The 20,023-nt window shown below is 38.9% G+C and overlaps 1 protein-coding gene across 3 annotated transcripts; it reads left to right on the forward strand.

Annotated features, from left to right (window-relative positions):
- Positions 1-3,342: 3,342 nt before the first annotated feature.
- On the forward strand, positions 3,343-19,621 carry LOC146700091 (gamma-aminobutyric acid receptor subunit rho-3-like). 3 transcript variants are annotated; one of them, XM_085470143.1, is made up of 11 exons: positions 3,343-4,085; positions 6,372-6,438; positions 6,531-6,857; positions 7,433-7,545; positions 14,027-14,094; positions 14,193-14,416; positions 15,636-15,718; positions 16,360-16,497; positions 17,296-17,448; positions 18,620-18,813; positions 18,925-19,621. In XM_085470143.1, exons 3-11 carry the CDS (start codon positions 6,715-6,717, stop codon positions 19,219-19,221), a joined length of 1,413 nt encoding a protein of 470 aa, XP_085326269.1. In that variant the 5' UTR covers positions 3,343-4,085; positions 6,372-6,438; positions 6,531-6,714; the 3' UTR covers positions 19,222-19,621. The 3 variants fall into 3 exon arrangements, with proteins under 3 accessions (XP_085326269.1, XP_085326271.1, XP_085326270.1); XM_085470145.1 differs by lacking the exon at positions 16,360-16,497; XM_085470144.1 differs by lacking the exon at positions 6,372-6,438.
- Positions 19,622-20,023: the final 402 nt, after the last annotated feature.

Here is a 20,023-nt window from a genome sequence, read left to right on the forward strand (position 1 = left end):
CTGTGGCTTTGACTTTCTTATTTTTCAATTATTAGAATAAATTACACATAAGCATATGTTGTATAAAGAGACGTCAAATATCACAGTACCTTTTGAGTTTGTCGATGGCAGCTTATCCAAAAACATGATCAGCATAAACACAAGTCCACTCGTGTCCGCCATGTCAGATGACCTGCGTCAGGATGGTGAACCTGTAACACTATTTGACTTGCGTGCGCATGAAAGCACATTGGTGTGCGGTGAGCTGTTTCTGTGTGACTCCACTTTACATCCTTCCTGACCTGACACAAATGAAACTCTGATTAGTTAACCGTGCAGGTAAAAGTTTAACCAGCCTCCCCGTGAATGCTCCACAACACAACACCTTAATCTGAACACCTCACATCAAACAGCTCTCTCTCTTTCCATCCTAACAAATAACTCCATGTAGTCTAAACACACACACACACACACACACACAAATACATATATCAACATGATTTTATGTAAGGATGTGTAGGTATAAAGGTAAAAAGGAAGGGGAAACATGTTTTGTGTGTGATGGAGTGTGAATAAATTGAGACAACACTTTTTTAACCTTAAAGCATGGCTGTCTTTTTCTTCAAACATAATGAGAATCATGAAATCACACATAATAATTATACTGTCAGCATGTTTTTCCACATACTTTTGTCAAGCAACTCAGCCGTGTCGCATGCAGAAGGTTTTTATGCACCTTATCCCAAACAGGATAAGTCTAAGGTTCAAAGTATATTAATGTTATTTTGTTGCTTTTCCATAAATGCAAAATATCCAACATAAACAGCTGCAGATAGCTCACTTGCTGGCTTTTCTCATATTTTGGAAGATGATGACCTCTAGAGGGCACAGGCGAGATGTTTCTGCCCAGCTGTCTAACAGCTGTGGGATCACATGTGAGTGAACCGAGCTGCACGTGCACGATTCTTTAAGATGTCATTGCTCATGTCTGCCCTAAATCAACTTTAATCCCAGATTAAAGGAAGCATGCTACTAGGGCCATGCTGTCCATGTTTTGATTATATTATTAATTTTGTCTTAGTTTCTACTTCTCAATCCCAGGCCTTAATTTCTTGATTAAAAGCACCTTCAGCAAATTTAATCTCATGTGGAGACACAAATACATATTTGAAACAGCAAAAATGTTGCCAATTGTTTTCAATTTATAAAACAGGGATGTCAAACTCATTTTACTGTGTGTGGGCCAAATACTGCCCACTTTGACCTTAGGTGGGCTGGACCAATGAACGGACATGATAAATATTCAATGTTCAGTCTGGTTGTTCAAAATACAAAGTTTCAATGTACAGTCTTGAGAGTGGTAAGGACTGAAATGCTAGTGATGTAGCTGAGTCTCAAAATCACAGGCTGAGGAAAAGTCGTCATATTTTGCAGGTTGAGGACCTAAACACAGACTCCACAGACTCCAATGTGCAGAAATAAAATATAGCAAAGCTTTATTGCAGGATGAAGAGGTATCCAAAAATACAACAAGTAAACAACAAAGTGGCATGGAGCGCACCAGGGTGATAAAAGGAACATAACCAGGAGCAAGGCACAAACGCAGACACCACAACAAAGGATAAAGAGAGACTGGGCTATTTAACACTAAGGCAAATCAGGGGGAAAGGGATAGAAGGGACAGGAACATTAAAAAGAAATCAAAACCCTGATGTATAATTAGAGTCACAAGTAGAAACAGAAGCTGTCCCAGTAAAGTGAAGACACAAAACACAAAAATAAAAAAGAAGCAAACCAAAAAATCTTTAATAAAGAAAGTCCCAACTTAAAAACCTAGGTGTACAGGAATAAGTTCAAGCTTGTCATCATCATAAAGTGATAAAACTGTCATAGTTAATATAACCAGTGACAAAAACATGAATCTTCACAAGCCCAGTTTTGGCAGACAACACATGGAAGCAATGCCTCCTTGGGCCAGCTGTTGGTGTATAGCCCAACACAAACCAGGCAAAAACACTCCTCATCATCAGAGGACTGTTCTCTCTCGTCTTCTTAGTCTTCCTTCCTTGTTCCTTCCTTGGGAAAAATCTGTGGTATCCTGAATTGTCTTTTTAGCATCAGCGACCCATTTTCTCCTTTTCTTATCCGGGACCAGTGAGACAAGCATCCAACTAACCACTTGACAAGCATTTTAAGCTAGCTACCACATGGCTTTAGCCTTCTAATAAAAAACTGACTTAAATCAAAGCTATTACTTTTATTTTATAAAAAGTATTCTGACCAATGAAAATGAGAGAAAAAAAACCCTCCTCACTTCAGTGTTTCGTGTGTGTTCCACATAATCACCACTGCAAAACAGACTGAGAAAGAAACACCCATACAACAGAAAGTCATTGTGTGGCTTCTCAGTGGTCTAATTTTCATATGTGTGCAGTAGTGATGTGTCGGTCGCGAACGAAATGGCTCTTAGAGCCGGGACTTTGACGTGAACGACGGGAGCCATTGGGTTTTCTTTACCTTTCTCTCGCCCTCTCTCTCGCACTTTTTTTCCGCTTCAATTTAAAATTAAAAAAAAAAAAATGAAATAGTTAAAAGTTGAAATGTGAATAGTTGGTTTTAGTATTATATGATTTATTTATTACATTTTATGTGGCGTGAATAAATAAAAGTATATTTACGGTGGCCCATAGAGACAAATCACGTACAAAAGACAACAGAAGTGCTCCAGGATGCTAGGCACAGTGTTGAGCTTTTGTTACCTAGTGGCTACCAGTGTTGGTCAAGTTACTTGAAAAAAGTAATCAGTAACTAATTACTGATTACTTCCCCCCAAAAGTAATCCCGTTACTTTACTGATTACTTATTTTCAAAAGTAATTGATTACTTAGTTACTTTTTAAAAACACGATTTACAACCTGAATAGGTGATAAAGCGATAGATCTTTCAGCCCAATTCTACTTTTTCTGCATAATCTATCATACAAAATGTAATCAAATGGAAAAGTCTCTTTTTTTAACTTGTTTTATCAGTTTTAATCTTTTAACTTTATGCATCAAGTAAAAATTTAATTATATGCAACATTCTCTGACTTGAAGAAATTAGTTTAACATTTAAACCTATTTTCTACACATTCCAGCACATAAAATAAAATATTCTTTGTGTTTACACTCAGTCTTTCAAATAGATGCAAGTAAAACACAGCAGAAAATAAAAAAGTCAAAGACTAGCAGTCCTTTTGCTCTATTTTCACCTGTAAAGCATAGGCGGAGGTTTACCCTGGTGCAGGTGTGCTGCAGCGGTCAGTGGAAGAATCCGCAAGTTTCTCTGTGAATTTCCCATTACATTGTTGCGCACTCAGAGCTTGTTTAGGGGTTGTTGTTTTTTTTCGCTGTAAAAAGAAGTTTTCTTCCCACGCACAACGGACACTAATGTTTTTGTCACTTTTTATGGAATCAAACTCAAAGTAAGGTCAGTACTTCCACGCTTTAAACGCTGCATGCTCATACTCTCTCCCATACTTGATATATTATCCATTGTTGATCTGCACACAGCTGTTGTCAGGAAAGTTGCGCTTGCTTACCTCACTGTCATGAGACATTCTTGCAAAAAAATCACGGTTTTAGTAAGGCAGTAAGGCAGTGTTCCTACAGGAAAGTAACGGTAATCTAATTACCGTTTTTGCGATAGTAATCCCTTACTTTACTCGTTACCCTAAAAAAGTAATCAGATTACAGTAACGCGTTACAAGTAACGCTACTGTATGGTGCCCAAGCATGTAAATCTAATTACCTAATTCTTGTAGTCCAAATGAGATATAGCTTGATGTTGTCATCTCGCTTGCTATCGAAGCATTTAAGCTTCTCAGTTTTTTATTGTGACTATGTGCTTATGTTTCATCTTTCTGATGTATTATTAATTCTCTTCTGCAAATGTATTTTCATGTCTTGCTGTGGCCTACTGAAAAAACCTGGCGAGCACACTGTGGTCAGAGATGTGGCTCACTCTAAGCAACAATCACAATCACAAGTAACGCGTTACTGCCCGTCTCTGGTGGCTACGCAAGCTAGCAAGTACCAACGACCGGATTTGGTGTGTGGTAGTAACAGGTAAATGAACTTTTTTTTTAAAATTATTTGAATATATATGAGTGCTTGTGTATAAATACACAAACAATACACATATGCTTTCAATTGTGTAATTTAAGTGATCTAGGTAGCTCTGTTAAGGAAGTTCAGTTAATGCTAGAAATGTGTTTTGGAGTTTGTATGTGTTTTGTCTCTAGGGGCCACTGCATATATTTATATATAAACATATATAAATAAAACCACTGTTTTTACATTAGTAATTCCTTTTGTGCTTAATTTTATATTATTGTTAATAATAAATTAATTAAAGCAACAAAACAACCTGAAGGGCCGGTTCGGAGCCGAAAGAGCTCTTTTTAGTGAGCCAAGCCGAAAGAGCCGGTTCTCTAAAAAGAGCCGGAAATCCCATCACTAGTGTGAAAATCCCTCGTCGACCACAAAACTATATTCATGGACTGGCTGACTTTTGTGATTGAGATATTGCTAATACTAACCCTCTTTTGAGAATCAACGTTGACCTGTGGCTCATTAAGATGATAAATCTGGGGCTTCTACAGTGAAACTTGGACCACTTCCATGTCCGTAATCACTACTCTCAGGTGACTTCAGGGAGTATAATGTATTTCTCAGTTTGGGACATAGTTTACACAAAAGGGTGTGTCATGCTTACTTGAACTATGATACACCTTTCGGTCTTCCTGGAATAAATAGGCACGGGTTGGGTTGATTTGAGTGCTACAGCACCTCCTGGTGGATCATAGGTGACTTGCATGTGAAAGTACAAATACTGTATAAAAATGACTAAATATAAATGATTTTTTTCACATTGTAATGACGCTTCCATTTAATTAAGCACTCGGTAGTGATTGTTGCTCAGGGTGAGCCACATCTCTGACCACAGTGTGCTCGCCAGGTTTTTTCAGTAGGCCACAGCAAGACATGAAAATACATTTGCAGAAGAGAATTAATAATACATCAGAAAGATGAAACATAAGCACATAGTCACAATAAACAACTGAGAAGCTCAAATGCTTGACAGCAAGCGAGATGACAACATCAAGCTATATCTCATTTGGACTACAAGAATTAGGTAATTAGATTTACATGCTTGGGCACCATACAGTAGGATTAAATGTGCATTATTAGGCCTTAACCTTTATAACTGATGTGTGATTAATTTAAGGCCTTTGACTGAAGTCTGTAGTGATCTTATTGTTACAAGACTACTGCAGGCTTTGGTCAAAGGTCGGTCTTATACTGAAGAGTGAGTCATTGCAGGTATGTTGTCTTTGGCTGCCAGCTGCGCCAGTAATAACAGTGCTGACGTCTTTAAGATATGATAAATATTCAAGACCTTCTATGTGATAAGAACTATTTTAAATTCTAGATTTAACAGGGAGAAAAAGAAGAGAAGCTAACATGGGTGAAATATAATCTCTTGTTTTTTTAGTCGCTTTTGTACTCTTGCTGCAGCATTCTGGATTAAATCAGGGCTTTTCGGGGGGAACTTTTACCACAGATTAATAATAATGAATTACAACAATCCAACCTAGAAATAATCAATGCATGAACTAGTTTTTCAGCATCCCTCTGAGACACGGATTTTTGTCATTTTATCTTCCATATTTGTTTAATGTGCATGTTAAAGGACATGTCCTGTTCAAAAATGCATCCACAGCACTGTGCTGGTCTACACTGTCTTTGTTTAGATGTCATGTTTAAGAAATTGAAAGCTGCAATTAATTTTATTCTTGCTCTATATTTTTTTCCTTTTTAGTGCATTGTCATGTTTTTTCACTTGCATTGGATTCCAAAGGTATGTTTGCTGGCAGGGAGGGTTCTGCTTTTGCCAGAAGCCTTTGTCTGTCAGTAGTAGTATTAACTGTACTCAATTTATTAAGTATTTGAGAGGATTAAAGGAGTCATCATGTGCCTTGAATGCGACACACTCAGAAGCCATAAGTAACACACGTCATGTTTGCAGACGTCACTCCTGACATATGTTTGAATCTGTCTGCTCTTGATGGGCTCACTTGCGTCCTCCCACCACCCAGGAGCGCTACTGGGTTGAGAATTGTGTGTGTGTGTGTGTGTGTGTGTGTGGGGGGGGGGGGAATCCTACAATGTATAAAAGTAGGCTGCAGCCTTTTTATTTTTATCTGGTCAGAAATGATGATGAAACTGTTGTTGGTATTATCCCCCCATCCCCGCCCTCTGCTTCCTCCAGTTTGTAGGTTACTGAAAGATTTCACCAACCACAGAAAAGAAGATTAGAGAGGAATTAATGGTATTCCTTTGTCATTATAGGAATAAATTGATATTTGACGGGGGTGGGGACAGTCTGGAGTTGGAGCAACATGATGTGTCAGGAGACGTAAGCAGAGGGATGGCACAGTGACAAACAAACTCAGAGCCAGGGGGATGCCAGTCTGCTGGATATCTCAACTGATGTTCACCATGTTACAGGAGATGAGAGAGCGGGATAACGCAGAAGCAGCCGGGCGCACACGTGACGGGACAGAATGAGAGCTGCTGGGACATGGACGGCGTCAGTAGAGGACGGGGACAACTGTGACATTGACTGGGAGAGACTCTGACGAAGTGGGAGGGACATCTGGGTTCCTCTTGTCTTTGAAGCCCCAGCTTAACCATGAGAGTGGCCTTCCTGGCCTTAAGACTGATGTGCTTGGCCTGGTTGTGGCCTGTCACTCAGCTCAACAGCAGCCACTTCCCGAACAAGAGAAGAAACAAGGAGCTGTACGTCGGAGAGAACGCTAGACAAAAGCACGGAGGGTGAGCAAAAGTGGCGTTTCTTAGATGAATCTTTGATTTACTATAATTGTAGAGCTTCTTCTTATGTGGAAACTAACCTTCATGGGTGATTTTATGGACATCATTTCCATGTCCTACTTTGTAGAGCTTTCACATGTAAATATGAATAACTACATCTTTTTGCGTTTACGTCCACTGATGGTAGATCAGTGTCAGAGAAAGGTCATAGATTATGTGCATTGCTCAGAAAATTAGTGTTGATTGTTGCTGAATCTAAAACATAAAACGATGTGAACTTTGGTTTGGTTTTAGGATAACTATGACATCCTCTCAGTGACTAAAGTCATTCAGGAGTCAGATATAAATGAAAGAGGCTCCACAATATCAAGCTGAGTTACACATGTGCTAGAATGCAGTGGAAAGCAAAAGTACTCATCTCCCTTTGGCTACGGCCTTTGCTTTTAATCAGAGTGCTAGAGTCCATTTAGCCATCACTAACACCATCTGTCAGTGCTGTTTTAAGTGTTTGTTAGAAAGAAATCTAGACAGAGAGAACGATTTTACTTAAGCTGTTATGTCTTCTCTTTGCGTTCCAGACGGGTGGATCTTAAGATGAAGAAGTTGGACAGCACCAAGTCTCTGCTAATTAAGTCTGAGCAGCTGCTTCGGATTGAAGACCATGACTTTGCAATGCGCCCTGGCTTTGGAGGTAACACACACACACACGCACACACTTGGTCATTGTATTTATTATGGATTTATTTATTTCCTCAGTATGGAAATCAGCTTTTGTTGTTCCTCTATTAAAAGGGGGCGACCCAGCAGTGTTAACTAATTACAGACCAATATCTAATCTATCTGTGCTGGCCAAAGTTCTTGAAGCTCTTGTGTGTGAGCAGTTAAAGGAGTTTTTGCACACCAATGCCATTTTATCTGAATATCAATCAGGCTTTAGGAAGAATCACAGTACTATCACAGCTGCAATTAGAGTGGTAAATGATATTACTATTGCACTTGATAAAAAACAACACTGTGCATCCCTTTTTATTGATTTGTCAAAAGCATTTGACACTGTTGATCATTGTATTTTAAAACTTAGACTCTTCCAGTCAGGACTCTCTGAGAGAGCAGTGGCATGGTTCTCAAACTACCTCAGTAACAGGACTCAGAGCATTAAATCTGACGGTCTATGTTCTGACTTTGTTACAGTGCACAACGGAGTGCCACAGGGTTCTGTATTAGGTTCCCTTCTATTTATCATTTACGTAAACAATCTTAGTCTACATGTGCCAGATTCAAACTTGCACTTCTATGCTGATGATACAGTTATTTACAGCTGTGGTTCAACTCTTGTCCAAGCCATCGACTCCTTGCAGAAAGCCTTTTCTGCTGTCCAGCACTCATTACGTCAGCTTAAACTTGTTCTCAGCGCAGACAAAACAAAGCTCATGTTGTTTTCTAAATCAAGGAGACGAGCCCAAACAATCCCATCAGTAACCACTCTTGAAGGTAATAAAATAGAGTTGGTTCACACCTATAAATATCTGGGAATCTTAATTGATGACTCGCTTACCTTCAAACCACATGTAGAGAATCTTGTGAAAAACCTGAAGTTAAAACTGAGATTTTATTTTCAAAATAAGTTGTGTTTCTCTTTTAATACAAAGAAGCGGCTTGTTGCTGCAACATTCTTGCCTGTGCTGGATTATGGTGATATTCTATACATGAATGCTTCTGCTCAATGTCTTCGAATGGTTGATTCTGTGTATCATGCTTCTCTGAGGTTCATCACTAACCGTAAATTTCAGACTCACCACTGTGAGTTATACTCTCAGGTAGGATGGCCTGCTTTGGTAAGTCGGAGGAACTGTCATTTATACAGTTTTATATATAAGGCGATACTTGGGTTGCTCCCTTCTTATATATGTTCCCTGCTTGTAATGAAACATGCTGGTCGGTATTCTCTTCGTCCGCATGGTTACTTGTTGCTTTCTGTTCCATTTGCCCGAACTGAACTTGGTAAAAGAGCTTTTGTCCATTTAGCACCCTTGGCCTGGAACAAACTGCAGAAGGAATGGAAAATGACTGAATTCATTTCATTAAGTGATTTTAAATCTAAACTACGAATCCTTGAGGTCAAGTCCATAACATGCAACTGTTTCAATTAGATTGATTATCATTTTAACTGACTTTTTTATTTTATTTGAATTTTATTGAATTTTATTTTTTATTTTATTTGTATTCTTTCACTTATTGTTGCATGTGGGTTGTTGCTGCCTGTGTTTGAGTAATTTCTGTAACTGTGAGACATCTGCTGCTGCCTATCTTGGCCAAGTCTCCCTTGAAAAAGAGGTTTTTAATCTCAATGGGATCTTCCTGGTTAAATAAAGGTTAATAAATTTGTATTTATTATACATTTATTTTAACTTTTTCTCACTCCAAATATTTTTCCTAGTATTTTTTTAAGTGTGCTTTAATGGTAACACAGCAGGTTGATTTAGGTTACTGTGCTGTTTTTGGTATTATGCTGCCCAAAAAGCCCTTTGTGACCTAGATTGTCTGCTTTGAGAGACAATGACTGCGGTAGCACGGATAAAATAATCTGAACTGTGTTCCTAATTCTCCCTGTGTGTGTGTGTGTGTGTGTGTGTGTGTGTGTGTGTGTGCGTGTGTGTGTGTGTGTGTGTGTGCTTCCAATCACAGGTCTGGATTTTTTTATCTTTTGCATCTTTTTTGTCATTACCTTAAAGAAACCCTGCACAGTAATCACTTTCTCTACTGCATGTTCACAGTGGTCATCCTCTTTTGTAATGTCTGAATTCATTTTCTTTCCAGTCAGAAGGCAAAACAAGTTGCTTAGTGTCTGTCTCAGTCTTTTCAGTGGATGATTACACAGATGTTTACGTCGGCCTAATAAGAGTTCTTGGAAGATTTTATCTGGTGATAGAGAGCCTCTGAACAGCAATGCCATTCCCTAAGGCATCTGCAGGCGTGCACCATGGGTTTGTTGAGTGTCAGAGTGATTAGATCACTACTGATGTTCCTCTGACAGGAAATCAGCTGCATATTTCAAGACTGTATCCAAGTCGCCTTGAAGAGCAGAATGGCTTTATAAAGGGACGGCAATTGTTTTTTAATACCCGTACACTCTTCAATGTTATTTACTCAAAGCGTCTATCTGAACTTCCTGAACTTGTGATCTCTTTAGATGCTGAAAAGGCTTTCGATAGGGTGGAGTGGGAGTACTTGTTTGCTGTTTTAGAGAAATTTGGTTTTGGCTATAAATTTATTTCCTGGATTCGGCTTCTTTATTCGTCCCCTAAAGCCAGTGTTCATACTAATGATGTTTACTCTGATTATTTTGCGCTGGGTCGTGGTTGTCGTCAAGGTTGCCCTTTGTCTCCCTTACTCTTTGCCATTGCCATCGAGCCTCTGTCTATTACATTGAGATCTTCTTCTGTATTCAGGGGAATCATCCATAATGGAATTACACATAAAGTATCATTGTATGCGGATGACTTGTTATTATATATGACTGACCCGGCATGCTCCATCCCTGCTGTTTTAAGTATTCTGGAGAACTTCAGTTCGTTTTCAGGTTATAAATTAAATTTGGGGAAAAGTGAGTGTTTTCCTGTTAATATGGCAGCACGTCAACTTCAACAGTCTGATCTGCCCTTTCGTCTCAGTCCATCTGGGTTTAAGTACTTAGGGATTAACGTGACTCGCTCTTTAGCTGGCCTTAAATCAGCAAATTTGTCTCCTCTTATATCAAGGATCACATCTGATATTCAAAGATGGGGTAATCTCCCCCTTTCTTTAATCGGTAAGATTAATGTTGTTAAAATGAACATCTTACCAAAACTTTTATTTTTATTTCAGTCAATTCCCTTATTTTTGCCGAAACACTTTTTTGTTTCACTGGACAAGATTATTGGTTCTTTCATTTGGGGAGGGAAGCCACCTAGGGTCTCTAAAACTTTGCTGCAGCGATGCAGATTTAGTGGAGGACTTGCATTACCTAATTTTTTAGTCTATTACTGGGCCGCTCACATCCATAAACTTTGCTACTGGCTAAAATCTTCTGGTTCTTCGTGGTGTAAATTGGAGCTATCATCATGTAAGGGCTCTTCTTTACCAGCTTTGCTCTATTCCTCTTTACCTGTGAGACCCTCTCTGTACACTGATAATCAGGTGGTTCTTAACACACTCAAAATCTGGTTTCAGTTTAGACGTCACTTTAATTTTGTAATGCCGTCTTCCTCGGGTCCTCTAAGCGACAACCATTTGTTTCCCCCTTCACTTTTGGACTCGACATTTTCAGTGTGGTGTGACAAGGGTATAAAACAGTTCAAACATTTATATGTGGATGGTGTTTTCGATAGTTTTCCCAACTTGTCTTCTCGTTATAATCTCCCTATTACCCATTTGTTTCGCTATTTTCAAATTCGAAATTTTGTTGCCAAGTGTTTCCCAAATTTCCCCTCTTTACCTCCAGAACAGCAGTGGGAAACTACGTTATCATTTATTCCTCATCACAGAGGAACCATTTCGAAACTCTATGATGCTATTCTGTCTTTTAGTAACCACTCTAATGTTAAGCTTAAGTGTACATGGGAAGAAGAATTGGGAATTCGAATACATGAGGAGTCTTGGGAACAGGCTATAGCGAGAGTACGATCTTCCACCTCCTGTGCTCGTCTTGGACTTATTCAATTTAAGGTCATACACAGGGTGCATTTTTCTAAATCTAGACTTTCTGAATTGTATCCAGAAGTGGAAAATAAATGTGATAATGCCATGGTTCTCCTTGTCACCTCGGCCACATGTTTTTTCTGTGTCCTGAGCTACAAGGTTTCTGGACAGGGTATTTTGCTATTATGTCAACTGTTCTTGGGGTAACTCTTCATCCTTGTCCTCTGATTGCTGTATTTGGGATTCCTGTTCGCTCACTTACACTTGATTCCACACAAAAGGACATTATAGCCTTCACATCCCTACTAGCGAGACGTCTAATATTGTTGCATTGGAAGTCTGTTAAGTGTCCTACTATTTCCCGGTGGCTTAAAGATGTCATGTTTTTTTTAAAACTTGAAAAAATTAAATATACGTTGAGAGGTTGCACAGCCAAATTTTTTCACAAGTGGCAACCCTTTATCTCTTATTTTGCTAGTCTAGAGGTATTGCCTGTTTAAATCTACTTTTGTTACTGTTATATTCCTCTAATATGTTTGATGGTTGTGTTGATCTGTGTGGGACTGGGGGGAGGGGGGGGCGTTGTGGTTTTTTTTTTTTTCATATATATGTGTGTTTATTTACTTAGGAAAATGAAGAAAGGTTGATTGTATTTTGGTAACTGCAAGTACTGTTCTTTTTTTCAATAAAAAATATTTTCAAAGACTGTATCCAAGTCAGTCAGGTCATAAAGCATTCAGGCAAAGAGGGCATTAAGTAGTTGTATCATTTGTTGTCAGGTGATAATGAATGTCTGCCACAACTAAAGCTGCCACTCTGTAGGAAACTAACAAGCCGATTGCTGGTGAGATGGTTGAGGGTATTCTGCCAGTGCTAACCTGCTGAGGTAAAATCAACTGACTATAGTAAACATATTAGGATGTAGAATTTCTGAATGTATAACCACAAAGCTAACTGCAGAGGGGATTTTGGTTGTCTGATGAGTTACTTTTCTCCCTGGGTAGTGTGACAGGTTATTTTTTTAATAGCAAGAATCTTGTTATGTAACAAATTAGTATTAAAAGTAAGATTACCCGTCACTTGATCAGTTTGCACGACTGGAACATTGTCATTAAATCATTGTTATTCAGCTACTGGGTCAAGCAAATCGGTGGTGGTTACGAATTGGAAAACACTTTATCTTTCTGTTTTCTGTTTCTTTGTTCTGTTTCGTTAATTCACTTTGTGACTATGATACTAATAAAACATATTTATTTAAAATAGAGTTGAGTTCGAGACCCATTTTTTTGTTTCTTATTTACTTCAAACCTTTTCTTCCTAAACTTGACATTATCACTGAGCTGATAGTGTGAGTTAACTCTGTTAGCTCCAAACACATTTGCTGGATTGTTACATTTGTCTGCTATGTGTGGTGTCCTGTGGCCCGCGAAGATTTTTTCTTCATTTTTTTCCTCCTTTCCTTATTTTTTTTTTGTTGGTAATAGAGAGTTTTGAAGCTCATTAACGAGTTTAAGTGAGCTAACTCTGTTTGACCCTATTCCAGGATGTCAGCATCCCAGTAAAATCCCTCCACCTTCATTACTCCATTGTGATTGCAAACACATGCTTTTGAGTGCTTACCTTCATTAAACAATGGCACAGAAAAAACCTCCAACAACATCAGTCGGTGTTTACAGTTCAAATCAAACATTAACCGTATTGTGCCGCTGGATAATGACAAGAACCATTCTTCTTACTATACACTACCCTGGATATTTATGTAATAATACAATGTGGCAGATTTTCAATTAATGGATCCTTTAAGATAACATAATGAATTAGTGAGTGTTGTTGAATGTCCACACATGCATGTTGACTGTGTAACCTCAGGGAAATTTATAGGCATGTAGGTAGTGAGCTACCTCTCCCATAGGCCAGATTAGATTAGAAAGGATTCGCTTATTTTCCCAGTACTAAATGTAACGTATGAGGTCACACGAGTTGATGTAGTTGATGTAATTTCTCAGAATCAGTAGAGAGCTAAGTATTACATATTTCTGTTACAGTATTAACAGCTTAACCAAGAAAGTAGTGAAGATATATAAATAATTAAACAATTTTTTTTTACATTTATCTTCTTAACTGAGCAGCAGCGTTCATTTGTCTAAATCAAATACTGTAAAGAAAGGTCACTGAAACATGCATTTCAAGTAAAGCGACATTTTGAGGAGTTGATTTTTACTGTGAACCAAAAAAATAAATAAATAAAAGGTGAGGTTGTGCATTTACAAAGATTTCCAGTGTAAGGTAATGGTTCCTTTGACATTCAAAAATGTAGAATGTGAACATAAGATTTTTTGCTTCAGTCACAGATGTTTATACTGTACTGTGTATCATGACTGTATAAACTAGGGTTGTCTCTGCATATAGCTCAGAAGTGGGATTTCCACATTGGTAATCTCTGACAGATGTGCAAACAGATGTTATCCAACTGATCCATTGCAACATCTGTCCAGGTTCAGCCCTGCCTGTTGGTATCGATGTCCAGGTGGAGAGCATTGACAGCATTTCTGAAGTAAACATGGTACGCACCTTTTAGATTTCAGTAGTTAATCTAATCAAAAGAAACTGACTTGCTTTCTCTGTTGAAAATGACTGGGTTTTTTTTGGGTTTTTTTGTAGGACTTCACTATGACTCTCTACCTGCGGCATTACTGGCAAGATGATCGCCTGGCCTTCCCCTCCAGCAGCAACAAGAGTCGGACCTTCGATGCACGTCTGGTGAAGAAAATCTGGGTTCCAGATGTGTTTTTTGTCCACTCTAAGCGTTCTTTTATCCATGATACAACCATGGAGAACATCATGCTGAGGGTTTATCCTGATGGAAATATTCTCTACAGTGTTAGGTAAAAAAAATAATGATATATGTCTCATTGTATTCATAGAGAGATCACTATAACTGCATTTTCTGTCATTAACCAGTAGCCAAAATAATGGCTAATACTGGCTGTCATTATCTTGTCTTTTTGAAATTAGAAGGGCCTAAATTTGATGAAATTGATTGGGATGCTAAAGTATTAGCTAACACTATATGGTAAGGTGGATCTACAGACTCCAGGCTCTGATAAATAGTGTCAACATTAAAATAAAAAATGTTAACATTAACACTGATTAACATTAACATTCATTTTTAAAGGATTTCATTCTTTTTTGGATAAGTGTTAGGACAATTACCTGCACATGAAGATGAGCCAATATAGATAATGCAGACATGCATTAATTCAGCTTTCTTACTAGTGGCCAGCAGGGGGCAACTCTTTAATGAATTCGTGTGAAGTCTATAGGAAAAGGAGCCTACTGCTTCCTCTAAATATTGCCTTTGTGAATTATGGTCTGAAGTCAAAAAGGAGGATGAACTTATGTTTTAGGGTGGGGTTGTGATTGGCATATTGTTACCTTGTGAGCACAGTGTATTGATTTCTCTGTCAAACTGAAGCATCAGGCTTCAAAACACGACACAAACACAGTTTCAAAATGAGACCACCAATCGGTGACGTCACAGTGGCTACATCTGTGTTTTACGCACAGCCTGTGTTATCGATTTACTTTCGGGGCCAGGCTCAAATGGCCATTAGAGAAACTGTATTGGTGTTTGCTCCAGCTGGTTTCAGTTTTCAGCCCTGAGGTGCGGTTTGCCAAAAATCAGACCAATGAAGGCATTTGCACCAAAACCCCTTGTACAGTATATACAAATTAGCAAGGGTTGTTAAACCATCAAATTTTAAGCTTACATGTCCTGATACAATGAGTTATGGCTTAAATTTTACTAAGACTGTTTGATGAGCATGAACATCACCACAGCCCAGTTTAGTGGGCAGGGTATGAAGTGAATATGAGAAGGTGGAACGTAAGCTCCCAGACGGCATTCAACATATCCATTTCAGTCACAGACGATGACAATATGGCACAAATTCCCAAATGGCCAACAGCAGCCACAAACTGTGTCAGGCACAGATGCTGTTACTGAATGAATCAATTCAGTCCAGTAGTTTTATTTTACACTGTTTCACTGAGATTACTGCAATATTTATGTAGGTATTTATTTAACTGAAAGCTGTGTTTCAGGATCACTGTGACGGCTCTTTGCTCAATGGACTTCAGCAGTTTCCCTCTGGACACACAGAACTGCTCTCTGGAGCTGGAGAGCTGTGAGTATTAAGCTGCAGTCGGGACATCGTGGTTGCTTGCAAATACCTAATAGGATATCCAGTGTTGTTTGCAGAGTAAATAATGTTAATTCCTACATTAAATGTACTTGTTCTTGTGCTGACATGTTTTGCTGGTAAACATGTTACACAACATTTGATGCACTATTATGTAATTTAAAAAATTTGGGCTAGAGAAAGCTTTGAGCTTGTTAAATTTTCAAACACTATCTATTTTCTGCACAAAAACGCAATTGGATATGCTTGAATGTTATACAGTTGGGACAGAGACAGCTCAGAGTGCATTACCTTACTTCATACTCACAGTAGTAAGCATCACCATCCCCCTTTTGCACAAATTATTTATAATCCTCGGGTCATTCAAGTCAGCCTCTGTGCATTATGCTTGTCTATCCTCATGATGCAGGATTTACTGCAATGTTTGTGAATTCTTTGGTCTTTACCGCTCTCTCTCACTCTGTGTGTCTCAATCATGGATCCTGATCTCAGGGGAGAGTTGGTAGTCCCATTTTTGGCAGCTCTCTCCTCTCCTCTGAGAGAAACATCCATGAAACTTCTAAGAGAGGCAATACGCGAAGGTGTCCAACCCCAAACGCCCACCCTCTTTCTCTCCTCTCTTGAAGATGCTTACAATGAGAACGACCTAATGCTCTACTGGAAGAACGGGAACGATTCATTAAGGACTGACGAGATTGTGCTCTCTCAGTTTTTTATTGAAGACTTCCAGCCTTCCTTTGGGCTAGCCTTCTACAGCAGCACTGGTATGTCCGGCAGGAGTCTGGGGACACTCTGAGATGTATTCATTTTGAAAACAGCCAGAGTGCTCCAGACCCCTACAGTTTTTCTAAATAGGAACAGTTTAACATTTTGGAAAATACGCATTACACAAAAAGATTTGACACCACTCTTACAATCGTTTTCTATGGAGATGCAGCCAGCAGTTGATTAACTTGTCCAAGCTTGTGAAAACAGCTTAACCGGCAAAGGCTACAAAATCCAATAACCAGCATCTGTACAGTTTACCAATGAACACATTATTCCCATTTCCAGTCATAATGCTTTGCTACAGTAACTGTGTATGGGCGAAAGCTTTTATATGTACACAGACATGACTGAGTGCTATTGATTGTTTAGGTTCTCTGTGAGAAAGAAAATAACCACATTTTCCAAAATGATGACATGGGAATCAATCCCTCTCTGCAAAGCAGAAAGGTATTGATTATGCAAGGTGTTTTAGAGTTGTATGGTCTACTTTTTCAAACCCAGTTTCCTTTTATTGTTGTCTGTGTAGAAAGAAACACTAGAATTGGAGAAAGAGAGATTTTCATCTCAGTTTTAAAATTTTTTGTGAGGGAACCTACAGTATCCAATCTACGAAGATGTTACGTAACTCCGGCATTAAAGAGATTTGCTCTCTCATTTGAGTTCTAGGTTCTCCCCGTAGGTTCATGTTAGACTTTTATTTTTAATAAGGACAACTTTATTTTCTCCTGTCAGTTACTGATATCACCCTGCTTTGCACCTGCCTGCACTCCACTGTGTCCATTTATCTGTTTCAGGTTGGTACAATCGGCTCTACATAAACTTCATTCTAAGGCGGCATATCTTCTTCTTCATGCTTCAGACGTACTTTCCCACCATGCTGATGGTGATGCTGTCCTGGGTGTCTTTCTGGATAGACAGGAGAGCCGTACCTGCCCGTGTCTCCCTGGGTACTAAGCCGTTGAGCCAATACGACCAACATAAATAATTACCGAAATTGTATTTTCATCTGGACCGATAAAAAAATATCACCATGCCTAGTTTTTACTTTAAATTCATCTTTCCATTGATTAACTTTTTGAGAGTGAAATGGTAAGATTGATTTCACTCCCTTGTTTGCCAAATACTGGAGAGATTAGGCGTAAATCAGTCAGGAAGCACATCGTCTCATCAAATAATTACACCTTGTTTTTGAGATCTAATTGCCCGTATTTAAACTGTGAGAAATTCCCCATAAGGAGGAAGGAGTGGAGGAAGTTTGTCAACCAGGAGACCCCAGTTTGCTTGGTATTTTGATAGCTTCGTGCTTTGCGCATTTTGTTATGATTTCACTTGTTATTTTCTTTCTCTTTCCAACTGCTATTTGGTTAAAGTTCAGGAAAGTAGTGGGGTTTGGATTAAAATATCCTGTTCACAAGATTCTTATGTTATAAGTTAGTGAAACTCACTAACTCACATCATTGTTTTACAATAGGTTCTCACTTAGGTGCAATGACCTGCAATGACAATGATAGTGAAGTTCCCAGCAGCCAAACAGTAGATATTTCCTGGCTTATGGACAGGAGAGATGAGTGTCACTGTTCTAATCTGCCGCTCAGCAAGAAAGCAAATAAGCATATCCAACGGTGTCTGCTGGTTCACCATCTATGTTTTCCCCCTCCTACACAGTTAGCTTACGCAAGGAGATGCCATCATTAAGGCTGGGCTATTTTTGGAATCAGACAGACTCCAAATTCCAATTCTAAAAGCTTTACGAGCAAAAGAGCACTAAATCAGAGTTAAGCTAGTTTGCATCCAGCAATGATGTAATAATGACTTTGCCTTCTGTAATTAATGAACATAAATACACTTGCATGGTTATATGCTTGTCAAAACCCTGAGGATGATGATAAAGGATATGCCCTTTCAAGCCCACTGCCCTTTACCACGACTAAAGTATTTCGATTAATTATCACATTTGCTGTGATTTTTATGGCACAATTGTTCATACACTGAATTCACATTGGTACATAAAAGGTCTTCAAAGGATAATTTCTTGTTATTACTTGTTTGTAGCTACAATAACATTATTCTCTGCAATGTTTCTGCAGCAACAGTCACAACTGGTTTTTCTGTATTCAGGCATCACCACCGTACTGACAATGTCCACCATCATCACCGGTGTGTCGGCCTCTATGCCACAGGTGTCTTACGTAAAAGCTGTAGACATCTATCTATGGGCGAGCTTCCTGTTTGTCTTTCTGTCAGTCATCGAGTACGCTGCGGTCAACTATTTCACCACAGTGGAGGAGATGAAGAAGCTGAAGAGAGCAAAGGTCAAGTTCTTTCTAAAATCTTCTCAAATCTCCTGTCCTATTTAGGCTACGGTATGCAGCCATAAGGCAATCTCCAGAAACTAACAGTGATCTGCTCTCCTCTCTCTGCAGATGCCCACCTCTTACAATGCTGCTGAGGCTATGGCCTTTGATGGGTGTTTCCACGACAATGAAATTGACCTGGCCTCCCTCCCTGCCAGCACCCCAAATACAGAGAGGAACATCCAGTCTCGAAACTCGACTGTCTCCGCACCCACAGAAGGCACCAGGCTACATCGCAAGCACCCTTTAAAACGAAACCTCAGCTTCATCATGAGCAACAGCTACATGATCGACTCATACTCCAGGGTATTATTCCCGCTGGCTTACCTGCTCTTCAACATCATTTACTGGAGCATGTATGCATAGCACATTGAGTAAGCAGCTGAAAAAAACAAAAGAACTGTTCCTTTTTTGACTCTTGTCACAACTGCACAAATGAACAAAAACAGACGGATAATAATAATAATAATTAATTGATGACATGAATTCAAGTCTGCTGAGTATAGATGTCCTTCTTGATGTCTAATGAAAAAGTGTTCGGCTGTAACTTGAAGAAAACCTGAGAGCGGCCGTGGAAGTGAACGGCTGATAGTTTAATGAATGTTTACGTGTGTTTCTGGCATGCTTGATTTTATAACAGAAAGAGTTTTTATCCAAAATGCATAAACATTTGTAGGATTTTGTTTTATTGCTGGATCAGATACATCCATACGTACATTAAATACAGTACATATAGAAAATAAATATGTGTATGCTCTTAAATGTCTGACTCGGGCTTCACATTCTCTTTGCCTTGAACTTTATTGATATTTAGTGCATCACACTTTCAACTGCACGATACCGCAGCTAGGAAATGATTACCTAGCTAAGCAAAGCCATTAAAAACAGGGGAAGTAGTGGTGCTTTTCTCAAATCACTATTAACATTTGCACAGCAGTTAGTGTATTTCTCAAAACATTTGGTGCAAACTGCAAAACCTAGTGGATAACCTGCAAAAGCAGGTCACTTGCTCAAAATCGATAATCCATTCCTCAAAAGCAAGTATTCATGTCAATGAAACTGCCGGTGTCATCAAAGTGAGAAGTCTTGACACCATCTTTATGAACAAGATAGTCAAATGGCTTTGTCATGTTTTCATTATGACAGTTCACAGTATTCTCTCAGTGTT

Source organism: Copadichromis virginalis, linkage group LG10 (assembly GCF_057382275.1).
Source record: "Copadichromis virginalis isolate Kocher_CV1m ecotype Utaka linkage group LG10, C_Virginalis_male_GT1.1, whole genome shotgun sequence".
NCBI classification, from domain to species: domain Eukaryota; kingdom Metazoa; phylum Chordata; class Actinopteri; order Cichliformes; family Cichlidae; genus Copadichromis; species Copadichromis virginalis.